The following is a 24,055-nucleotide window of genomic DNA, read 5'->3' on the forward strand; positions in this document are numbered from 1 at the left end:
GACAGGCACTGTGAACAATGAAAGTCCAGGATTGCAGCAGGTCTTAAGTTTTAAAAATAAAACAAGTCCCAATTTTTATGGGAGGTCTATTGATGCTTAAAAGTTGGCAACTAATTCAACTTATTTTTAATGATTTGCAAGCAAGATGCAAACAATAGACTGCCAGTCTGCGACCTTTACCATAGTCCTACAGTCTGTCAGCAGACCTGTAGCAGTGGCACCTGCCAGGCATCAGTCCTGCCCAAGGTTATTCGGTCCCCTTCCCTTCATGCTAGGAGCCATTCAGGATGGGACAGCTACTGGCCCGACAGGCCATGGAGCAGGAGTCGGGCCCAGAGCACACCACAGTGTTTGGTGCTTGTTGGGAGGGGCAGCGGGCCCCACTTGTTCTTGCCTCCTTCTCTCCCCCTGAGGGACACGGTGCCCAGCAGGCTCCTCCATGTTCCTCTTGCAAATGGATACACAAGGGTGGTGAAAGGGAAAATGAATGAATTTAACTGGAATGGACTTTCAGGGATGTCTTTGGAAAAGTATCTTAAAGGGAAAAACAATAAACATTTTAGTCAGCTGCTGTGTAAAGGGACTGTCTGCCTAGGTCAGGAGAAGCTGCTGCAAGCCTCCCTGCCTGGAACCAAAATGGTTGAATGTTGGCTGCCAAGACCTCCACTGGAAAAGGAACTTGACCCCCCTGCTGACCTAGTTATTTTTAAACACATGTATTGCCAGCTCACCCTGGACTAAGTCCCTTTCCTCCCTGAAAACAGTCACGTGGGGTGTGATGAACCCTGATGTTTTTCTCAGCAGTTCAGACCATTGGCCTTCAACCCTCGCCTATTTTTCAAGTCTGGATCTAAGATGTCAGCATTCATACACCTGGTAGAGGAGATAGTTTTCCTGCTCAGAAAGAATAGTCATGCCTTTGTTAAAGGTAGAATAATTCCCAAATCTGGACTTTTTTTTTTTTTAATATTGGTTCCCTGGCCTTACCTTTTGGGCATTCTGACTCAATATTTTTTTTTAAATAAAAAGAAAACTTTCTAGGCGGTTCAGAAACAGCTGACCCATTGACCAACCATTGGGTACTATCAGACTAAACCTTACCTCAGGCTTACATCTAAATGACCAGCTCACTCAACCAGCTTGAGAGGNGAACAAAAGGACAGCAACTTGTCTGTTCCCCTTCCCCGATTCCCCAGCGCTGTTCCCATCCCCCAATTCCCCAATAAAAATCTTAAAAAAAAAAAAAATTGACTGAGACTGTTATTTGACCTTTAATTGGCAGTTTGTAACCCCCATTCCAACTGCATGACATCATCGTGGAGAGATGGTTTGGAAAGTGAACACGTTAGAACAGGGAGATAAACTATAAATGTTGTTACAGTCATCTTGTTGGTGAGAGCTGACAGGAATTGCCCATGGAGCCGTAGGAGTTGAATGGAAATGGTAGAGTCTGAAGAAGGGGAAGATGCGTCCAGAATCAAGCCCACCATGTGTATTCAGAGAACTGCCTTCTCCAGTTCCCCAGAGACAATGAACCCTCCCTTCCCAGGCCTGTCTGAGCACAGCACTATTCTATTGGTTCTTCCTTGTCCAGCCTTGTTCCATCATTGTTGGTTGTTTACAGGTCTGCTCCAGCCTCTGTTTAAGCTTTTAAAGGCAAGGACCATGTCTCAGGTCTCTCTCCTCAGCACCTAGCACAGAGCTTGGCATGTTGTGAGTTCACGGTGCCTTGTCTTAATTGTGAAGGCAGGAGTGTTTATTCCATCTATGTTAAAAATAAGGTCATATTTTACTGCTTATCCACAGCTTTTGCCCTCTGCGTCAAGTGAGGAGAGCCTTAGCCTTCCTCAGTTTTAGCATGATTCATTGATTCATTTTATCCTAATAACTCACTTATGTTAACTATGTTAGTTGCCTAATCAAAATAGGGTTCTGATATAAAACAGAATGCTATAAAATAGCTTTCTTCCTGGACCAGCACCTGACTCAGTCAAGGACAAAGAATGAAGACACACTAGGGGAGTACTCGAGGAAGGTAAAAACACAGCGAGCTGTGGCTTATCTGTCAGGGCTTGGCTGGAACTGAGCTGCATCTCGGGTTTGTTTACAGGTTGCAGGAAGTGAAAGGCATGGCCGACCGCATCATCAGCATGCGGACTCAGCTGGTCTCCAACCTCAAGAAAGAGGGCTCCTCCCACAACTGGCAGCACATCACCGACCAGATCGGCATGTTCTGTTTCACAGGACTAAAGCCCGAACAGGTGAGCGGACGCCCGTTTCTCTGTAGCCGACCAACTAGTCAGTCCTTGTAACTAGAATTCCTTACAGGTCACCGACCTATTGAGGATTACCCTAAAATCAGTTATTTTGGAGCCCTTTTAGGTAAAGGAAGTATGTAGCTTTCATTCTGTTCCATTTATTAGTTGTTCACCTGTCTGTATCCTCCATGAGGTTGCAGACTTCCAAAGCAGAGAACTTGTTTTGATCATTTTTGTGAACATGGCTGCTTCTCGACAGATAACAGAACAAGCCTGGGTATTGATAAGACAAATAGCGATTCTGTTCCTGGCTTCTGGATCTGTGTTTCTATAGATGCTGAATCTAAGATTTTTTTTTCACCTATTCCCGTCTCAGAATTCATCATCCTACTTTAAAATAGCTTTTTTCATCGTCTTTCACTCTAAGCTAGCACACCAATTTTAGAAATAGGGTTTAAGTGAGAAAATAGAGCCTCTGTTATTTTTCTTCTTTAACACTTGGTGATTGCGCTAGCGCTGGGGAGGTCCCCCGACCTGGAAGTGTCCAAGCACGCTTCTCTCTGCAGGTGGAGCGGCTGACCAAGGAGTTCTCCATCTACATGACCAAGGATGGCCGCATCTCTGTGGCAGGAGTCACCTCGGGCAATGTGGGCTACCTTGCCCATGCCATTCACCAGGTCACCAAATAACTTCCCTGACGAGAGGAAACAGAGAACCTTCCTGTCACTGCTGCTGTCGTGAGATTCACATGGAGGAGGAGGGAAGGGTGGGTGGTGTGAGTGGATCATTTCTTTCAACCACAGGACTTAAAACTCAGCATTTGAACATGTTTCTCAGAAAAAAAAGAAAAACTGTAGGAAAATAGGTAGAAGCATCTGTGTGGAACTTTGTGGCTCTAAACCAAACTCTCCCTCATCTTTGTATCAGCTTTTCCGAAAGAGTTTACACGTACAAGAAAGTCATAGCCAAAAAGAACCTTTCAGTCACGCCATTGCAATATTTCCGAAGCTTTAACTGAAGCCCCTTGTGGTGTTGAATCCAACATGAAAATACCACTTATTAGAGGCTTTGTGAGAAGACCTAGTTCTAACATTAACCGTCAGCCTCCTGTTTGTCCCGTGATTAAGCAACCTTATCAACAGACCACATTACAGAAACCCAACAAGTCTGCTGCCACTGCAGCAAGGGAAAAAAAGATGCTATTTCCAGTCTTATTTAAGAAAAAAACGAAGGCCCCCCCTTTTTAGTGCTCGCAGGCATTTTAGTGTTCCTCTGGCCCCCCGAGTCACTGCCGTTCTTTTCCGTAGGCACAGAGATCTATAACTAGCCTAGATTTTTATCCTGTCCTCTGCTCCATTGACCATCCACCCCATCCTGCAGCATTCACATGAAGAACGAAGAACATAGTTTACTGCTTGCCCCATGCCATTACCTTTCTCGGCAGAGAAGAGGTAACTGCACTTATTTCAGCATCCTCTTCAGTGATTGTCTCCTGCGGGAGGTTGCCTCTGCCCGGTTGGACTTCGCGCCTACGTTCAGTGCAGTGGTGCCGTCACGCATCTTACATCACATCACGAGTTGGGCAGTGCAGGGTGAAACCAGGAAAGAAGTTCTCTGGGCTTTGGTCTTAACCTTCGTGTGCTGCCAGCTGGACCCAGGCTTCACCCTCTAGAGAGAACCACCATCTGCTCTAATCATGTAGACTTACTGCAGCCTGGTTTCTCTGTTATAATAAAGTTACTGTAGACCCGACCACTGGCTACCATGTCATCTTTTTTTCTTAACTGGGAGGAAAGGGGAGGAATGGCTGTATGTTCCGGAAGTCTGAACTCATGTCCAGCTGACCATAAGCTAACAGATGTGTTAGCTGTTGCAAATGTAAACTAAAGCCACCTCTTTGTCTTTGTCTTGCTATTCAGCTTGTCCAGTTCAAACATAATGAAAATGTAGGTGTAATCCTTTGGACCTTGGGGAACAAGCAGGGTACCTCAGAGGATCTTGGGGGGGNATTGAGGGCACACCTGGATTGTGTCCCAGACAGGGTAAGGAAGAACACTATTCTGCCACTCCATATTCCCATTTTGAACACTTCAGCCACTCTGGCCAACACCAGGCACCAAATCAGGCTTCCTCTGCCTGAGACACCTGGCATTTCCCTGGCCCCTCTTGCCCAAAACTTAAGGTTGGGAGGAGGACCCGCCCAGCAGCCCACCACTCAGGGCAGTCAGATCTGAGAAACAGAGGCTGATGGGAAGCCGATAGGCTCCCACTCAGTCCCCAGACAGGGTGACTTGCCTTTCCTCACACCCTCTCAGTCCCTGGGGCCAGACCCACTCTGCTGTTTTCTCTCAGCCCCGTGCACAGCACCGGGCCCTGCTAGCACCCCTGACAAGGTTAGAAGGACGGCCCAGTCAGCAGGGCTGCACAGCCTCCTAATGCTGGATTTCGGGGGCGGGGGGCGGGTGTGTATGGGAATCATTGCACAGAACCGGAGCAGTCGGGCAAAGGAGCTGGAATCTTCTTGACCTAACCTCACAAGCCCCCTCTCCTTCCCAGGGCATTTTACTGTTTCTTTTCTTCTTGTGCACACTCAGACCAGTGAGGATGGTTAATAAAAAGGGGCTTGTGCTGCTGAACTGTGTGGCCTGTGTCTGGTGCTGGGGACAGAGTCCAGGCCACTGGCAGGAGGAAGATAAGCTGGGGTGTGAGTTGGGGGTGGGGTGTAGCTTTATTGTCTGTATCCCGTCTCAGGAATGGGCACCGCCATGCTCCATTGACCAAGTTGGGATCCCGCAAGTGGTTCTTGACACCTCCCTTTCCTTCTACATCTCATCAGCTCTTCCCACTGACTTGGGAATCTCCTCAGTCCCCTGTCCTGCTGCCTCTGCCTTGGCTCAAGCGCTCACCGTGTCTTCCATGCATTGCTGTGGCCTCAGACTGGCCACCATGCTCTGTGTCCCTCCCTACCTCAACTCTTTAGGTGAACTTCAAAATTCTGAGCATCGACACCCCATCTTCAGAAGCATGTGTTGAGCAGGCCCCGTTGTCCTGGTTGTGCTGCCAGTCACCATGCTCAGCACTGGTGAGAAGACATTCGGCAAAACAGATACCAGCTCCATGCTCAGCCTGCTGGGGAATACTGATGCTAAGCAAGTGGTCACACAAGTATATACTTGCAAACTGTGACACATACCAAGGAGGGAAAATACAGAATGTTCTATTTAGGGATTCGGAGCTTATCTGGGAAGTCAAGGAAGGCTTCCTGGAGGAAGTGACATTTGAGCTGGCCCCTGAATGAATAAGAATGAATGAATTGAAGAGAGGTAATGAGACCTTTCCAGACCAAAGGCCCTGTGGTGGGAGGAATGTGGTTGTGGAACTGCAAAGTGGTCATTGTAGGTGGAGCATTGCCTGGGTGTGGGAGAGCATTCTGGGGTGGTCTTCAAAGCTGCACCCCCTTAACCAACCAGCTCATCTACACTGCCCCTCTCTGCTCCAGTCATGTGATGGGGGTGGGAACTCTCCAAGGAAGAAACACTTCAAAAGGCTAGAGGGGTGGGACAGCTTTGAGCCATGGTTCACACCTGACTAGGGGTGAAGAGCTTAAGGTTTGACTGCACTTTCTCTGAGTGAATACAGGGAAGAAAAGGTTGCACTTATGTCAAAGGCAAACACGGCCAAAGTCAAGACATACCTTTTGCTCACCACACTTAGAAGCACTTGATCGATGTGTCTCCCCCATTTGACTGTAAGCTCCATGGCAACAGGGTCACCAGCTGTCTTAGCCCAGTGCCCAGCAAGTATTCGATAGTTGAACAAACGAATGAATATCAACTAACATTTGTTGAGTTCTTACCTTGTGTCAGCACTTGACTTGCGTCATTCTTACTTGGTCTTCAAGACTACTCTCTGAAAAAACAAAAGCTAAGAGATGCTAAACAGCTCATCCAGGGACACTCAGTAACATTAGAGCCAGACAGCCCTCCTGCCATGCATGAATAAACGAGTGAGCGGAGGACTCTCAGAACCAGCCTGGTGATTTCAGACCCAAGAAGGCAAGCTTGGGGACCTACGACCCCTATCCTGGCACCAACACCAGATCTTGGAACCCCTGAGTCACTCTCCCAGCCAGTCCATGTCAAATAGTGTGAAGCTTGCTGGCTAGTGGCTCTGGGCAAGTCGCTTCCCCTCTCTGGGCTTGCTTGCTTCCCAGTCTCTAATATGGGAATGATAATCACTGACCTCATTACCTCCGAGGGTGCAGTGGAGCCAATGTAATGATAGTACTGGGAAAATAACAGAAGTGCTTTGTAACCAGAAATCCACGTTTACAAAACAAAGGTGAAAACTCAGCTTCTTGGGAAGAAGACCCAGGCTGGGCTCCCCTACCACTTCTGGGAGGCAGGGTGCTCCTCAAACTTAAATGTGCTTACCAAATTTTTCTCTGCTTACAGTATGAGGTCTATGCAGTGGGCCGAGGGTGGGGCCTGAGGCCGCATTGCTACCACTCCCAGTGTTGCCCCTACGCTTTGAGTCGCAGGGGACTGGTGGCAGAACGAAGGCCTCAGAGAGACCTGGGTTGGATCTCATTCAGCACTGACTGCCCCTTACACTGTAGGGACTCAGAGCCAGTTCACTTCTGTGAACCCCACTTTCCTCAACTATTAAGTGGGAGGGATGGTGTCCACCTTGCAGGTGTAGATATTGTAAATCCAAGGACAAATGGCATAATCTATGTAAAGCGCCTGGAAGGTAGCAGGGATTATGTTGGTTAGTTCCCTGGACTGGAAGGAGTGTGCAACTGCAGTTTCTTCCTTTGGTCACTAGAGCTCGCCTTTGTCTAATTTCTGCTTATGAAAGAGAGGCGCCTGCACCTTGGAGAAGACTCGCCTTCTGAGTCACTAGGGCTCCTGGTGATTGGCTGCTGCCTAGTACTCCTGAGTGATACCCTTACATTGGGGCAGGGCCATCTCTAGATTATGGCCTCCAATCTGGTGGGGGAAATCAGCCCAGTCAGTCACAGAATCTACTTGTGTAGGTGCATGTAGATGTAGACTAGGTGTTATAAATCCAGATGTCATAATAATTTACTGCTATGATACAATGAAAAATTTTTCAGTAGGTGTGGAGGAAGGCCAGAGACATTATAGCCAGAAAGCAGGCAGACACTCTATTCTCTAAACACTTTGTGTTTCCTGGGGGAGAACAGGCACAAGATCCACCCATTTGGTCATTCTTCTATGACCGATGAAATGGATGTGTTTCCACTCCAGCATGCAAGAAACTTGGAAGTGCTCACTCTATCCTAACAACAAACTGAAGAGTCAACAACTCTTAGATTTGTAAGATAAGTCAGGTTATAGGGCATACCACTGCCCCCAAAATTGGAAAGAACGACAGACAAATAGAGCAGAAACTCACAAGCAGGAAGCCCTGTGGGAACCAGTGCCAAGGAAGGGAAATCTGAACTGCAATTGATGATTTGTCAGAGACTCAGTGTGGACAAGTCTGAGAGATAAAAACTGCAGGGGACCCAGTCATGGGGGGTTGTGCATTTCACCGCCTGGAACTCTTATCAGCTTCTCACAGTAAACAGAGAATAATCATTTCATGCTTCTGGCAGGAACGTAAAAGGAATCACTTTGAAATATGCCAGAGCATTCTGTCTTTCTTAACAAGATCTGCCCTCAGGAGGAACTGAAAATTTATCCAGAGCTTAACCAGTTGGGGTTTTATCAGAACCTTCACTGTGGAGGAAGGGAAATACACAATTCCAGCCAGCTCCAGCCACCTGAAGGGGATTGGCGGGGCAACTAAGAAGCATGTGTGAAGTTCACAGTCCAGCAGCACACAGGCACACAGAAAGACAGACCTAATCACAGAACACTCCCCCTCTCCCTAACACCTTGCCACCGCATTACTAAAGGCTTATGTACAGCAGCAGTTCCTTTTACCCAGTGCTTCATGTCCAGCTATCAAGAAAAAATTGTAAGACATATAAAAAGGCAAAAAAATAGTCTGAAGAGACAGAGCAAGCATCATAGCTAGGCTGAGATATGACGAGGATGCTGGAATTATCAACCAGGAATTTAAAGTAACTATGATTAATATGCCAAGGACTCTAATGGACAATGTAGACAGCGTGCAAAAACAGATGCAATGTAAGCAGAGAGAAGGAAATTTTAAGGGAGAACCGAAGAGAAATGCTAAAGGTAAACACTAAGAGAAATGAAGAATGCCTCTGATGGGCTTTTTAGTAGACTAGGTACAAGTGAGGAAAGACTCTGACCTCCAGGATATCTCAACAGACACCTCCAAACCTGAAAAGCAAATACAAAAAAAAAAAAAGAGAGAGAGAGAGAGAGACAGAGAGAGAGAAAAGAAATTCCAAGAACCATGGAACAACTACAAAAGAAGTAACATATGCATAATGGGAATACCAGAAGGAGAAGAAAGGAACAGAAAATATATTTGAAACAATAATGACTAAAAATTTCCCAAAAATTAATGTCAGACACCAAACCACAGATCCAGAAAGCGCGGAGGAAACCAAGCTGGATAAATGCCCAAAAATATGACACCCAGTCATTTCAAAATTNGTTTCCCTGAATAATAGAGAGGCTGAGAACAGGTTGCATGCTTTTTAAAAATATATATTATGCAAGTAATATTCATTAAATAAAACCTAAAAAACACAGATAAGTCTACAGAAGCAAATAAAATCATTCTTAATCTCAATACCCAGTTATAACCTTTTTGCTATTTTTGATGCATATGTGTTTTGTTTTTTAAAAAAGGAATATTTATCTTTTTTTTTTTAATTAAAGTTTATTGGGGTGACAGTTTTTGTTTGTTCGTTTTTTTCTTAATGAAATGGCTCACACTCTCTGTAACCTGCTTTTTCCTGAAGATCTTTCCATCAGGAGACGTGCATTCTAACCCTGGTCCTGCCCTTGGCTTGCTGTGACCAGTCAATCCCATTAGTCTTGATCTCCTTACCTGTTCATTAGGGATCATACACCTGGCAGCACTAACCTTTGTATGAAAAGTCCTTGAGAAGTAGGAAGTGTTGTACAAGAGAAGTAATTTAAGTAACTATGGTGACTAACTGATACATGTATACTGAAGTCTGCAGAGTCCTGGGGGGTGTTGACTGACCAGGCCCCTCTCTCCTTCTGCCTCACAGCTGGTGGGCGCTGGTCCTTTACGGAGTCCTCTTGGTGACCCTGGGAGCCTTCATCTTCGGCCAGACCACAGCCAATGCCATCTTTGTGGATCTCTTGGCATAACCAGTGCCTCCCAGGGAACACATGGCCTTTGCCAGTGGGCACAGGAACACGTCTCGTACTGCTGCAGGGCCACCCTGAGCCTGGCATCATTCACCTCTACCGGTGGGTGACACCCAGACATCCTTTTCCAGGGATGGACCTGGGGTGAAACCAGGCCCCACACCTCTGGACAGCTCCAACCCAGTTTCCCTCCTGCCCCCTCTGTCCTGGCAGCGACGTGGATGGTGGGAGGTGGCCTCGCATCACAAAAGGAACCTCCCCGACTCCTCCAGCTCTCAACTTCTCCATGCCTGGAACCCATGGGTGAAGAGGGTCAGAATAAAGGACCCAGCCTACCCTCCCTCTGGAGAAGGAAGGTGGCCGGAAGGCCGCCATCCTCCACAGAGNTTGGCTGCCTTGGGCCTCCTCCTCCCCAGATGAGAGAGATGTATTCATCCTTTCATTCAGCAGCTCTCAACTGGCGCCTCGTAAGTGCCGGGAACTGTTCTCGAAATGGGGAATGCCATGGAGATACATAGACCTGGTTCTGCCCTCATGGAATTAACAGTCTCGTCAGAGAGGCGGTCTTACAAGAGTGAATCAGAAATAGTGAAACATTTCAGACAGTGATGTGTACTATGGTGACAGTGAAACAGGGAAGATGTGAGTGGGACTGGGAGGGGGTGGCTCTGGGGATGGTTCACAGACAGCTCCTCTAAGAGGCGTTGGCATTTGGTGAGGAGCTGGGGGAAGAGGATTCCAGACAGAGGGACCCGAAAACGCCAATCCCTGAGGCTGGGACAGAAGAAAGGTCTGTATAGCTGGAGAGGAGCAAGTTTGGGGCAGGTGACGGGCCCTGAGGCCAGACGGGGACCGCCAGACAGGGACCTGGGACCACCAGACGGACCGGGGACCGCCAGACAGGGACCTGCGTCAGATCCTGTTGGGCCTTGAGGACTGTTGGGAGCCAGACAGGAAACGTTTCAAGCAGGAGCATGGCTCTGCGAAAGATGGCTGCAGGTGCTGTGTGGAGAATGTTCTAGACGAGAAAGCAGGACCGGGAGGCCAGGAAGGATGGCCCTGTGATCCCTTCCACAGATGCTTCTGGGGCCATCACTGTTCCACCTCTGAAGACAGAGCCAGGAACAGGAGAGGCAAATGGGTAGTGTCCCTGCTCTCCTGGGGCTCGTGTTCTGGTTGGGGAAACAGACAATACACAAGTTTAAAAAGAATTCAGAGAGAGGAGTGCTATGAAGAAAATAGCAGGGTGATGTGAGAAAGCATTGAGAGTGGGGGTCCTTGTGGGCGGCTAGGCAGGGAGGCGTTCTCTGAGGAGGGGACATCTGAACGGAGACCTGAGCGATGAGGAGATGGCAGCGTGGAGGGCTGGGCAGACAGAATGTTAGTGCAGACGCTCTGAGCCAGGACCGTGCGAGGCAAGTGGGAGCTCAGAAAGGTGGCGGGGGAGGGCGGGAGTGAGAAGCCAGGGAGGAAGGCTCCTGAGCCCAGCCCAGCACCCTGTAAGCCTCCAGAGCTGCTCCAACGCCCGCCCCAGCTGATGTCACGCCCAGCAATGAACAGACCGTTCCCCCTTACCCGCCCAGGGTGGCCCTGACCCAGCCCTCATGTCCCTGCCCTCAGGCATCTGCGGCTTCCTGACCTTTGGCGCTTCTGTGGACCCCGACGTGCTCCTGTCCTACCCCTCCAACGACATGGCCGTGGCTGTGGCCCGCGCCTTCATCATCCTGAGCGTGCTCACCTCCTACTCCATCCTGCACTTCTGTGGGCGGTGAGTCCCCTGCACCCCACTGGGGTGCTCCCTCGGGGCCCCTGAAAGCCCATGGAACATGGCCATTTGGCCTTGTGTGGAACCCACTTTGTAGAAGGAGAAATTGAAGCCCGTAGGAAACAGTGCCCCGGCCAGGTCTTGGGCCTGCTTTGTCCCAGGGTCTCCAGAACATTCTGTGAGTCCTCTGAGAACCTCTAGCCCAGATTCTTTTCTGAACACCCAGCCTTCTGGGTATCCCAGCCCCTTCCTTTCCGGAAGAATAATAGCATCAGTTTCCGCCGGGTGAGCACATCCTGGGCCAGGCAGGGCGCTAAGCCTTTCTCATTGACCATGTCACCCAGTCTCTAAGGCTGCCCACCCCGAGAAGAGCAACGCGAGGCCCGGTTTACAGAAGAGGAAAAGGGCTCAGGGATCAGGGCCTCACCTGCATCTGCCCAGCTGGGGGTCTGGCTCTGTGAGCTGGAGGTGGGGGCTGTTAGCAGGGTCGCGGCTGAGCCCTCTCCCTGTGGACAGGGCGGTGGTCGAGGGCCTGTGGCTGCGCTACCAGGGGGTGCCGGTGGAGGAGGACGTGGGGCGGGAGCGGCGGCGGCGAGTGCTGCAGACGCTGGTCTGGTTCCTGCTCACCCTGCTCCTGGCGCTCTTCATCCCTGACATCGGGAAGGTCATCTCCCTCATCGGAGGCCTGGCCGCCTGCTTCATCTTTGTCTTCCCAGGTGCGGACCNGTCTGTGTGTTTGAAGTTTTCTGTAAAACTGCTTTTGTTTTTAAAGAAGAGCTCAACTCGGCAGGCTCCAGTAATCTATTAAAATTGTCCTACAAGATGAGGCTCATGGGCCAACCGGCTGTGGACATTGGCCCAGGAAATGCTGAGCAAGACCAGGCCGACCTTTGCTGCCTGGCCATTCCCACAGCTTCTCGCTCTGTCCCTGCCCACAGGGCATGCTGGTTTTCATCATCAGTGGCCTCGTTATCCTGGCCTACTGCTCTCAGGCCAGCAATGAGCGGACCTACCAGGAGGTGGTGTGGGCAGTGTGCGGCAAGCTGACGGGCGTGCTGTGTGAGGTGTCCATTGCCATCTATACATTTGGCACCTGCATCGCCTTCCTCATCATCATCGGGGACCAGCAGGACAAGAGTGAGTTTCCCTCAGTACCTACCTCATCCCTTCTCCTTGGCCCTGGGGGTCCCGGGGGAAGGGAAAGGGCGTGGAACACCTGCCCCAGGCCCAGCCTGAGCCTGGCATTCATCTGGAAATCCTCCCTCCTGGCTGCTGGGCCCAGGAGACAGATGGAGGTCCTGAGGCCCAGCAGAGCAGGAGGGCCGCACCCTGCAGCAGCCTGGCGTGACGTTCCCTCCTTCTTCCCTGTGCAGTTATAGCTGTGATGTTAAAGGAGCCTGAGGGGGCCGGCGGCAGCCCCTGGTACACAGACCGCAAGTTCACCATCAGCCTCACTGCCTTCCTCTTCATCCTGCCCCTTTCCATCCCCAGGGAGATCGGCTTCCAGAAATACGCCAGGTTCGGAGGCCCCACCCCAACCTGATCACAGGCAACTGGAGACCCTCTCCTCCATGCCACCTTGCCTTGGGGCAGGCCCTGGGGCAGCAAGAGTGGGCGAGGCAGCGCAGACCAGGGCTTGCAGGGGTTTCCATAAGACTTCCTTTTTGGTCAGTGACAAGGGAGACGTGGCCCTTTGTGTCAGTGGGGTACTCAGCTCCAATATACTTGTGAGAGAAGGGATGGGTGATAATCAGGTGTGTGAAGACAGCCTCCTGGCCTGGGCCTGGCTTTCCCAGGGAGAATGGGGTTTTTGATCAGTTGGTTTCGTCAGCCTGGCAGCATCTTCCACACAGCATAGTATGAAGGGAGAGAACTGGCTTCCTGGTTTAGGGTCTGAAAAGCTGTGGGATTCTAAGCTGTTTCCTGTGGTCCATAATTGACAGGGTCACACTCAGCTGTCTCCAAGGTCCCCTTGAATGTTGATATTCCAGTATTTGTACCTTCAACCCTTTAACCTCCAGTATCTCAAAGGCCCTAGTTCTCAAAGACCCTGCTTGCAGCGCTCGCCAAGTGTGGGCTGCTCTGATTGAAATAGGAGATGAGCTTTGAAGCCCAGTCCTCCAAGCCATGGACCTAAACCAATGCATTTCCTAATGGTCATAAATGTCAGTCTGGCCTCCTATTGGGGTCCAGCTCCCTCCTAGCTGTGGCCAGTTTCTCCAAAACTTATTTCTCATGCATTTCTTAAGTCTTTGCTTGGAGTAGTCTCCCAGTTTGTTCAGGATACACTGTGGCACTAGAGCTGAGAGTGGATGCCCCTGGGGTGGAATCAGAACAGGCACCTGGACCAAGGAAGGAGGAAGTTCAGTCCATTCTTCCCGGCAGCTTCCTGAGCGTCGTGGGCACTTGGTATGTCACTGCCATCGTTATCATCAAATACATCTGGCCAGATAAAGAGATGACCCCAGGGGACATCCTAACCAGGTGAATGAGGTCCCCCAAGTGCTACGGGGTAGAAGCCACCACCTGGGCCCTAGGAGGTGCTGGGTCAGACATCGGAAGGGCACACAGGTGCTCTTCTCAAGGCTCGTTAGGTCACTGGGGCTTNGTGACTGCTAATGGATAGAGGGTTTTGGGGGGAAAGTGATGACAATGCTGAAATTAGATAGTGGTTATGGTTGCAAAACTAGGAATATACTAAAAACCACTGTATTGGACACATTAAAAGGATAGATTTTATGGTGAAATGCATAAAGCTCCATAAAGCTATTTTTAATTTCAAGTGTACGTAACAATGTAATAGACATTTACGCCCCTCACAAGGTGATAACGCCCCTCCCCCAATCTACTACCCCTCTGATATCGTATGTAGCTGTTTCAATTCCATTGACTCTTTTCCCTATGCTGTACTCCAAAGCTATTATGTTTTTAAAACCTGCAAACAACTCAGCGGTCCAACAAGTGATCAGTTACAGTATGGTATATCCGTACCGGGGAATACTACCGATGGAAACTACAACTCCCAGCGTGTCCCGGGGCCTGCCCAAGCCGCTGCGGTCATGTGACTGCTGTTCACGTGTCGGCCGCAGCCGGCTCCAGCATGAAGCACGGTAGGTAGGTGGGCAGGAGATAGAGGCGGTGTAGGGTGGAAGGTTTAGGTTCACGGGTCCCCAGGGCCCCGACCGAGGCCAATCCCTGCTCACCCCCTGCAGGGCTCCTGAAGCCTGGCATCCTGGATCCCACGCCCGCCCTCGATTCGGCCGGCTGTATGCGCCTTTGCCCGGCCTGTCTCTACCCAGTCTCCACCTAGTCCTAGGGCCCGATCGAGTCCCGGAGCCCCTCCCCTGTTTACCCCACAGTAGCCCACTCGCCTCACTTCAGGCCCGGGGATCGTCCCCTCCACTCCGGGTGTGCCGTGGTTCACCTCCCAATGCAGCCCGCCCCTCGTATTATGGGGATCCTGCCCCAGGCTGGAGTGGGAACCTGCTCCGGTTGGGATCTGAGGGGCCTACTGCAATGGTTACAGCTCTGGCCTGAGCACACCGCATCAGACTTCTAGTTCTGGCTCTGCCAGCTACCCGTTGTGACATCAGTCTAGCCTCTTTCCCTCCGTGGGCCTGTTTCCCTCACAGACATGGTGCTCCCTTCTATGAGTCAGAGGCGCTCAGCTCCCTCCACTCTGCTGACCAGCTCGTAACAGCTCAAACTCTTCTTTCTGCTGACAGCAAGTTTGAGAAAGAAGAAATTGGGGCCAGAGAGAGAAGTGAGGAGAATCAGATCCCAGCTCTCTGGGGAGAAGGAGCTGTAAGGTGCAGCCCCCTTCTACCATAGCCCAGCAGGTGGAGAGAGCAGGTAAGCTGGGGACAACGGAGCTGAATGCTTTGAGGGGAGGGGAGGCCAAGAGACCTGGGACCAAGGCAGAGACCTCTGCCTGAGATGTGGGCGGGGTTCAGGAGGTCTCACAGCTCTGGCAGCACTAACTCCACAGGGCTCTGCCTCTGGAACTCTGCTGGAAGCCTGTGGGAGCCCAAGACTCTTCCTCCATTAATCACTGCTTTGATTTTATTTTATTTTTTTTTTTTGCTGAGTTGCTGGCTGGGTGGCAGGTTGCGTAACAGGAAGCACTGTGGCATCTGACTGATCTTTCTGGACTTGGAGCCAGCAGAGAGATATTTCCCCTAGAGCTGGTCCCTTGGTTGCATGCGTGGTCACATATCCAAGAGCACCCGAACTCCCCTTTTATCCTTTCGTGAGTGACCACTCCCAACTGTGCTTGACCATCATCAGGAGAAGCAATGCAAAGCATCTGATTACCCAGGCGGCAGCTTCCTTTGTCATTTTAAACCCCTTGTGTGCTGAGGGTATCAGAGGGAATGCTTCTGTGATGGACAGTGGTTAGGTCAGTCACGTGGGCAAAGAGTGAGAATTGACCTGAATTTTGAAGGGCTTTGAAAGCTATGCAGAATTTAGACTGTGGGCTGGAGGGAGGCGTGCTGGGATACAATACGTTGAAATACCCACAGCTCTGAGTGAAGGNAAAAAAAACCTCACTGTCTCATAATGTTGAGTGAAAATTTTCAACCTAGATTTCAGTATACAACCAGACTCTCAATCAAAGTGAGGCTAAAATAAAAATACTTCCAAATAAACGAGGGGTAAATAAATTTGTATCCTATGAAGTCACTGGAGAATGTGCTTCAGCAAAACAGAGCTGTACAGCAAAAAAGTGGAAAACAAAGCATCCAGGAAACAAAGAATCGACCTCAGAAGAATGACCTAGGAAGGTAGTTTCAGAATGGCAGCTGGGCAATTGACCAAAAGGTGGCCAGTTCAGTTGGAGCAGGAACACATAGAGCTATATTTTCTCCAGGGGAAAAATAAGACTATGACATCACCTGATTTGTCTAAGCAATTGGAATCATTACCTGTTGGTATATACAGAGGATGCCAAAAAAAATGTACACACATTTTAAGAAAGGAAAAAACTATTAAAATTGTAATACTCAATATATACCAATAACAAAAGATGAAGATAAGTCACGTTTGACTTCTGCAACTACAAGAGGTGCTCAAAGTGGTTACCATTAGCATCCAGACACTTCTGATTACAGCAAACTACTGCCTGAGCAACATTAACCAGTGTCCACTTGTATACATTTTTTGGGGGGCATGCCCAGTATACAACAAAACCAATGAGAAAATGTGACCATTATTAACTACAGGAAAAAAACAAAAAAAAATTTTACAGCAGAAGAACTGTAATCACAGCAAACTACTTAGCACAGCAGTGAACAATACTTACATACTCATAATAAAGCACATACTGGTTATTTAACCTTAAAGGGTCTATCATGACATAAGATCATTTTTAAAAAGGAAAAAAGGACTTCAAGGTGCAGGTGTAAGAAAGCTAAATCATTAGTCAATAATTACTGCTTTTATTGGGTTGTCGAGAAAGTCATGTCATATCTTTCTATGTTTTCCAATGCAAAAATGCATCATGACTTTCCCAATGACCCAATAATTTATAAATCAAGAAATAGTCTGAACACTGTATTTTAAAATACTGAGAGATATGGGGGGGGGGAGTGGGGCAGTGTATTGGGAGTGGGGGTTGTCACTTTGAGGGGTAAAAAGTATAACTATTGCACTGTGTCGTACACCTGAAACTAATTAAATAAATAAATAAATTTAATTAATTAATTAAAAAATACTGAGAGAAATGCCAAAAGAAACAGCTTAAATGACATGGATGTGGGGAACACGGCTAAACAGAGGTGGGTAGAGTTGGGACGAAGGACTGCTGGCATTTGATATAAGCTTTTTAGTACCACTGAATTTTTAAAACTAGATGCATGACTAGTTTCTTTTTTTTTTTTTGCCTTAAAATTATTTTGAAATATGAGAGGTGAAAATTGAATGTCTACAATAGGCCATGTTTGAATTCTAGCTTTGCTGCTTATTATGAGGCCTTAGCTGTTACTTAAACTATTTGAGCCTTGATTTCCTTATCCGTATATTATAATATTTGTGGTAGCAGAAACTGCCTGGCCCCTTCTCCATTTTTTAATAACAATAGAACTTGGGAAAGTATAGATATACACAGCTATTGATCTTTGCCCCCAGTTCCCTGGCCCAGAGTTCCTAAAACCCTTGTAATTTCCTATGTGATAAGAGTGTCTTTTGTTCTCATGAGGCAATGCTTGGTGGGCTCCTGAATGGCTCTTGAATGGGGGCTGGTAGTCATCAGAAAAACCAAGCCATGATTAGAAGCTTGGAACTTTAAGCCTCACCCTCCATCCTTAGGGAAGGGGAGAGAGGCTAGAGACTGAGTTAGTGACTAATCATGCCGCCATAAAAACCCTAAGAGCAAAACAAAACAAAAAACCCCTAAAAGTACATGGTTGGGAGAGCTCTGGGTTGGTGACCACATTCATAGGCCAGGGGGGTGGCACATTCCAGCTCCACAGGGACAGAAGTTCCTGTGTTCCGGACCCTTGTGGACCTCACTTTATGTACCTCTTTATCTGTTCATCTGTATCCTTTATAATATCCTGGTAAACATATGTAAGTGTTTCTCTGAGTTCTGTGAGCCATTCTAGCAAATTATCAACCACTGAGGTAGGAGTTGTGGAAACCCTGATTTACAGCCGGTCAACAGATTCAAGTGGAGGGGAGCAAGAGAGCACCCCTCCAAGAGAGGAGTGACAAAGAATTGGTGGCCATCTTTACCTACCACATAAGCTGGAAAATACACATAAATATTTAGCTGAAAGGGTTGTTGCAAGAATTTCACTGGATTTGTAAAAAGTGGCTTGCCTATGTAGTAAGGGATAAATGTTTTATTGTTGTTATTCTTTTGAAAGATCACATTTGGCATCAGAGGGTACCTTAAATAAATTAGGGTGAAATTCTTCACTTTAAAAGGGTTCACCTCAAGTCCTTCTATATAGTAAGCTCTTCCTGGAGAAGAGAACCTGGGTCATGTGTCATTTCACTGACTTCCCACTAGCTAGAGCTGCACCCCCCACACTCACCAGGGTCGCTTCCAAAGGCCCAAGGTAGAGAAAGAGAGTCTGGCTGGGAATGTAACTAGCTCTGCCTCCTAAAGGGGCAGTGGTTGGACCAGGGACCGGATTCCCAGGCACCAGCTAAGACCGAATGATGTCCTATGGGCTTAGTTCTTAATGTTCAAAACATGAAAATGGAAGAATGCGGTAGCATGTCCATTTGCCATTTGCTAGTTTCTTCTTGGTGAGGTTGATTCTGTGGTCCCTCCCAGCTCTGGCAGATTATATTGTCCTCAGCCTTTTCCTCCCCGGTTCCTTATTCCAGGGGTTGTAAATAGAAGCTCTCATGTACTTATACTTTTAAAAGGAGGAAGAGGAGGAAAAGGAGAAAAAGAAAGGATGAAGATAAGGGAAGGAAGGAAGGAAGGAAGGAAAGAAGGAAGGAAGGAAGGAAGAATTTTATAATTCAGAGCTATTACATAGAAATCTGCAGGCCCAACTTCTCTGAGAAACCGGAATATCTGGTAACACTGGTCCTAAATCCTGTTTGGAAAGCACCAGCGAGAGTGGACCCCTGCTTTCCAGCTCACTACAGCACCAGCCTGGCAGCTTCTCTCATTTATGTTCCCTACTTGACCCTGGGGGTGGGAGACATGAGGTTTGGAGCCCTGCAATTCACCTTGAACCAAATCAGCCAACCCTAGCACCTGGTGCTCCCCTGCATCCTAGCATTTGCCCTGGGGCTCTGAAATGTCAGTAGGTGAGCAGGTGTCAGCACCAGAGCCAGCTGTCCTGCCGGCCTCTGCGCAGAAGCTCTGGCTGACAAAGGAAATGGGACTGGCCCAATAGCCAGGGCTGTGCAGGTGAGATAGAGGTAACCTCTTAGCTTCACCATGAACTTTGGCCATCTGCAGACCCCAACATCCTCCCTGCTTATCTGGCTGCTTGTAGTTAACGGAGGCCCAGGGAGAAGCTGCTTGCCTCAGGCCCCTGGGCACCATGCTTATTAGCATAAGGGAGGCTTCTGGGTGCTGTGTTATTACCGCTGGACCTCAAGTGACAAGAACCAGTGACCAGCCATTCTGCTTAACTAAATTCCTGATTAACATGAGTTAATTCCCTATGCTATACATCCCTCGATGTTTAAAATTTAAAATTCTAAAATGTGTTAGGAATCCTTTCTTCTTGGGCAAAGAATCTGTCAAAAATATAATTGGATCTTTCCTTGCTGACTTAAGGCATGGTGGACAGCTTCTTCCTTTCTTCTTTTCCTCCACAGGTTGTTTTTAAGCATCTGTGATGTGTCACCCCCTGTCTAGGCTTGAGAACAGAGAAGGTGCAGGCAATTAGCCCGAGTGGGGACTCACTATAGAACATGCCTGAAAAATTGTCTTCAGAGACTAAATTCTAAATCCTAGTTTGTTTCCTGTGGATTTGCTTTTTTTTTTACTCTTCTGTGTCAAAAGCTGAGAAAAAAAAATCAATTGAACTGTGAGCTGAGCTTAAATCAATTGAGGTTTAACTGAACAGGGCTGAGGCACCGGGAGACCCCAGACAACAGGAATAGAGTACAGAGTTGGAAATGGGTAGGTCTGGGTTTGAGTCCTCGTTGTACCATTTCCAGCGGGTGGGATCTTACATACCTAATCTTTATTGAGCCTTTACTATGTGCTTGACACTGTTCTACGCTTGGCATGATTATCTCTTTTGATCAGTGAGCTCTGAGAGCATTACATAAGAAATCCCAGGAAAGGCCCTTCACCTCCCCGAGCCTGAATTTCTACATCTGCTAAATGAAAACAAAAATAGCATCAGACAGGTTTGCTGGGTGGATTAAGGGAGCTGGGAGTTGGAAAGGCCTCAGTACCCACCCTGAGGCAGGGTGCGTGCACAGCAGGGGTGGTGGCCAAGACGCGCCACTCTACCAATTCATCCTGCCAAGGCGCTCTGCTGGGGAGTCAGGTTTGGGTTTTTTCTTTCCTTCTTTTTTAATCTTGTCCCCGCGCCGCCCCCTTTTTTTTTTTTTTTGTCATTTGAAAGGGAACTTATGCACTTATGACTTATGCTTCAGTTTGGCAGAGACTTGCTGCTTTTATTGAATCCAAAGCTGGCAGGGCTGCTCTCCCAGCCTGCAGGAATCCTGCCTGCCTGGAGCTAAAATCTAACTTCACACAGTTTCAGATGACAGAAGTCTTCCGAGGCCCAGCCCAGTGTTGAATGAGCACTCCATCCCTTCACTGCTTGCCCCCTCTAGCAGGGTACATACAGGTGGTAAAGAAAGCATCTCTGTTAGTCCAAACACCTACTCGCTGTGCAACCTCACACAGGTCTCTTGCCCTCTCTGGGCCTCAGGTTCCCTTCCTCTACAGTAGGAGAATTGCAGCAGATGGCTGCGGAGGTCCTTCTGACTTGGAAACCCTGTGGTTCCAGTTGGAATTCGCCACTAACGGTCCTGCCTTGCCCTCCCCAACCCCCAATCGCTCACACATGGCTAACCAAGCTGAAGTTGGGTCAGGAGCCAGCTGCAAGAACCAGGGAACCATGAGTCCTCAGTAAGGATCCCTCAAAAAACAAAGGGACGCCAAATGCCCTTGCCAACACAGGCCTCCCACGGGGAGGGGAAAGGGAGGCCAAGCAGCTGGACTGATTCCTGGCCCCGGGACCTGCTATGTAATTTGTGGGGCACCTGTTCAAAAGTTATTAAGAATTCAAGACAGACAACAGAGCAGTAAACCAGTAGGGGGGGACCTTCTAAACACAGGTCACATGGCCATGAAGCTGGCCACCCTGGGACATGGTGTCAGAGGACCCTTGTTTCTTGTTCTGGCAGGTTTGTGGAGTCCCAAGGGACCCCTCATCAGACCCTCTGGCACTCTGACTGAATGGTGGTCCCAACTATAGCTCCATGGAGGGAATTCTGGCTGAGAAGGGGCCCCACTGGGTGAGGCAGGGGCTTCCTGGGAGCAGTGTTGGGGTGGGGCAGGAGGGACAAAGTTTATCTGGCCTACTTTTTCCTCTATGATGCAAGCCAGAGCTATGATGAGGACCCCTGAGGGGTTCTGCTCACCCTAGGGCCAGGAGATGAGGGCCAGGAGAATTCGACTCAGGCCTTCAGGGCCAGAAATTCTGGGAGGGTGACAGCAGAGCCAGCAGCTCCGTGTGGGGGAAAGAGCATTGGACTTAGATTTAGGAGACCTGATCTGTACTTGGTGTCACCTTGGGCCAGCCACTCTTCCTCTCTGGGTCCCAGTCTTTTCATCGGTTGATTGCCTTGTGGGCTTTTTAAGACCAGGTGAGTGAAATGCATTGGAAAACAAACCATGCTGAGCATTACTAAGAGCTGCAGAACTGGTTCCTATGCCTGGATAACACAGCGGTGGTTCATCTCCAACACTTTTCAGCTGTGGGAGCGCGGGCAAGTAACTTAACCTCTGCGGGCCTTAATTTCTTCATCTGTAAAATGGGCAATAATATAATACTAGTGTTGTGAGGATTTGAGTCATTTAGGGGAAGAAGTTTAGCATATTGTGTGCCCTGGAAACAGACTGATTTGTTCAAATGTGGGCTCTGCCATATAGCAGCCATGTAACTTGAGGCACATAAACCTGTTTGGGCCTCAGTTTTCTCATCTGAGAAATGGGAATAATAATAGAACCTAATAGAACCAAGGGTAGATGTGAAGAGCAAGGAGGTAGTTCTCACTGAGTACTGAGCGCAGTATCTGGCAGACAAGTTCTCTCTCCACAGAACAGACCCAGTCTGGAGCAGTTTGGAGATAAGTTTCAGGAAGAATCTCTTTTGCAACGTTTGGCCTTAAGAGGGAATATCCTCTTGCTCAGGAGGTGGAAGGATTCTCTCTAGAGAAGGTTTAGAGAGGCTGGAAGAAAGAGGGCTTGCCTATCCTTCCCATGATAGCCTGGGGGATGCCCTGGGGCCACCTGCCCCCTGACTGGAGCAGCCCCTTCTGTTCCTCCCCGGCTGCCATCTTGTTACATCTAACCCAGTGGGTGCCCTTGGCCCCTACAGCCCAGTGGACACCACACATCTCCCTCCTCCCTGCAGAAAAACGCTGATGGATACGTCACCGCTGGCATCTGGGGACCAATGTCCTGTACCTGGCATCCCCTGCTGGTGTGGGTTACTCCTACGCTCTCATCCAGAACTACCAGACCGATGGCCAGCTGGTGGGCGGCTAGGCCACTCGAGGGGGGACAGAGAGGACGGAAGGAAAGGAAGAAGAGCAAGAAAGCAACATGGAGGTAGAGAAAGGACAGGGAAGCAGGCATTGCAGGTGAAAGGAAATGCCTCATGTCTCAGACCAGAGGCTGCAAACTGGAGGCCTATGTGCTGCAGCCACTCAGCCCATGGACATCTTTTCTTTAGTCTGCCTGTTGTTTGGGGGAGGAAAACTTGAATTTTATTTGCCACCATTTACGCAATTGGGAGATTTCACTTAAAAATTCAGATCCGTGGCTTCTGTTGAAAAGTCACCTCTGAGCCTGTATTTCCTTCTTAGCAACACCCTTCTGGAGCTGAAGACAGGTGGCTGGGTAGGTGGCTGTAGAAGGCCACGTGCTCTCCAGGTCACTACTGTCCCACACGCCCTGTTATCTTACACCACCCAGTTGCTTCACGTTCCCATTCAAATTCCCTGCTTGGTTCCTGCAGGCAGTAGGTTTGTGGCCCCTGCTTGACTCAAAGAACCCTCTCCCTACCCCCAAATAAAGGATAAAGGATAACAATGCCTCCCTCTTGTATACTGAGCACGTTGTACAGAATAATGGTTAAGAGTCAGACTGCCAGTTTCAAATCCCAGTTCTGCCATTTCCCAACTATATGCCCTAGGGCGAGCTCCTTTCAATATCCTGTGACTCAGTTTCTTATCTGTCATATGGCATGCTAATAATAGGACCTACCCCATAGGGTTGTGCAAAGGATTAAGGAAGTAAATACACACCAATGACTAGGATATTGGCAGTGGTATCAGCTATCCTTGTCATCATTCCTGAGGCTGTGGCGGAGATCAGACTGTACAAGGGGACCTGGCAGAATTACACAGGTGGAAAGGCCACTGTGGCTGGGGCAGAGTGAGCCAGGGAATGTGACAGAGAGCAGGTGGAGAGATGAAGAGGGTCAAGGGGCCTTGGAAACCACAGTAAGGATTCTATAGGAAGCCATTGGAAGGGCTTTAGCAAGAGGCTAGATTGTGGGGGGTGGGGAGAGAATAGAAGGAGGGAAACCAGTAGGGCCCGTTGTGGTGGCCTCTGCAGAGATCAGTTACCATCAGGAGGGGGCTTCTCAACATTTGTTGGTCTCTTCTGGTTTCAGGGTTTTGGAGTAAGAAACAGAAGGAGCAACTATCAGCTGAAGGGTGATACTCCGATCGAGTTTGGTTACTACTGCGGCCTCATTGGCAACGAGTAAGTCCTGTCTCCTTCCAGTCCTTGGCACATCTGCCTCTGAGGCAGGTGGCTCTCTGCCATCCTTAGGCCAGAGGCAGGTGATGCCACCAGGCAGGCCAGTTTAGCTTGATCGGGGCTAACTATTATGGCATGAAATGGGGTTACTGCCATGGGAATGGAGGAGAGTCCAGGGGGCCCATGCCCTCACTGCCTGCCTTGCCTCTCCAACTAACTCTCTGTCCATAGCCTCTGGGCTTCCGTCAACACCTACTGCTGCTCTGAGGGTGCCTGCCTCTTTTTGGGTAGCTCAGAGGACAACTTCTTCAATGCA

At 49.0% G+C, this 24,055-nt stretch overlaps 3 protein-coding genes across 3 annotated transcripts in view; all 3 read left to right on the plus strand.

Annotated features, from left to right (window-relative positions):
* GOT2 (glutamic-oxaloacetic transaminase 2) overlaps positions 1 to 4,010 on the plus strand; it is a 21,869-nt gene extending 17,859 nt beyond the window's left edge. Inside the window, exons 9-10 of the mRNA XM_019664510.1 lie at positions 2,111 to 2,261; positions 2,825 to 4,010. Coding sequence (XP_019520055.1) covers positions 2,111 to 2,261; positions 2,825 to 2,947 — 274 coding nt within the window. The 3' untranslated portion in view covers positions 2,948 to 4,010. The remainder of the gene's footprint in view (positions 1 to 2,110; positions 2,262 to 2,824) is intronic.
* A 5,930-nt stretch (positions 4,011 to 9,940) lies between these two features.
* LOC109394413 (putative sodium-coupled neutral amino acid transporter 7) lies at positions 9,941 to 23,746 on the plus strand. Its single transcript, XM_019664461.1, has 5 exons — positions 9,941 to 11,315; positions 11,829 to 12,028; positions 15,301 to 15,331; positions 22,839 to 22,872; positions 23,651 to 23,746. Exons 1-5 carry the CDS (start codon positions 11,152 to 11,154, stop codon positions 23,744 to 23,746), a joined length of 525 nt encoding a protein of 174 aa, XP_019520006.1. The 5' UTR covers positions 9,941 to 11,151.
* Positions 12,120 to 13,855, plus strand: LOC109394409 (putative sodium-coupled neutral amino acid transporter 7). Its single transcript, XM_019664454.1, has 3 exons — positions 12,120 to 12,449; positions 12,686 to 12,830; positions 13,698 to 13,855. Exons 1-3 carry the CDS (start codon positions 12,254 to 12,256, stop codon positions 13,798 to 13,800), a joined length of 444 nt encoding a protein of 147 aa, XP_019519999.1. The 5' UTR covers positions 12,120 to 12,253; the 3' UTR covers positions 13,801 to 13,855.
* Positions 23,747 to 24,055: the final 309 nt, after the last annotated feature.

This window comes from Hipposideros armiger, unplaced genomic scaffold (assembly GCF_001890085.2).
Source record: "Hipposideros armiger isolate ML-2016 unplaced genomic scaffold, ASM189008v1 scaffold_423, whole genome shotgun sequence".
NCBI classification, from domain to species: domain Eukaryota; kingdom Metazoa; phylum Chordata; class Mammalia; order Chiroptera; family Hipposideridae; genus Hipposideros; species Hipposideros armiger.

Excerpts from the sequence above, each read along its gene's own strand:
- LOC109394413 (XM_019664461.1), top strand. The coding sequence starts at position 11,152 with ATGTCCCTGCCCTCAGGCATCTGCGGCTTCCTGACCTTTGGCGCTTCT. Across the intron at positions 15,332-22,838 it reads TGGAACTCTGCTGGAAGCCT|CAACACCCTTCTGGAGCTGA; the intron begins GTGGGAGCCCAA and ends TTTCCTTCTTAG. Across the intron at positions 22,873-23,650 it reads AGCTGAAGACAGGTGGCTGG|GGTTTTGGAGTAAGAAACAG; the intron begins GTAGGTGGCTGT and ends TTCTGGTTTCAG.
- LOC109394409 (XM_019664454.1), top strand. The coding sequence starts at position 12,254 with ATGCTGGTTTTCATCATCAGTGGCCTCGTTATCCTGGCCTACTGCTCT. Across the intron at positions 12,450-12,685 it reads CGGGGACCAGCAGGACAAGA|TTATAGCTGTGATGTTAAAG; the intron begins GTGAGTTTCCCT and ends TTCCCTGTGCAG. Across the intron at positions 12,831-13,697 it reads GGCTTCCAGAAATACGCCAG|CTTCCTGAGCGTCGTGGGCA; the intron begins GTTCGGAGGCCC and ends TCTTCCCGGCAG.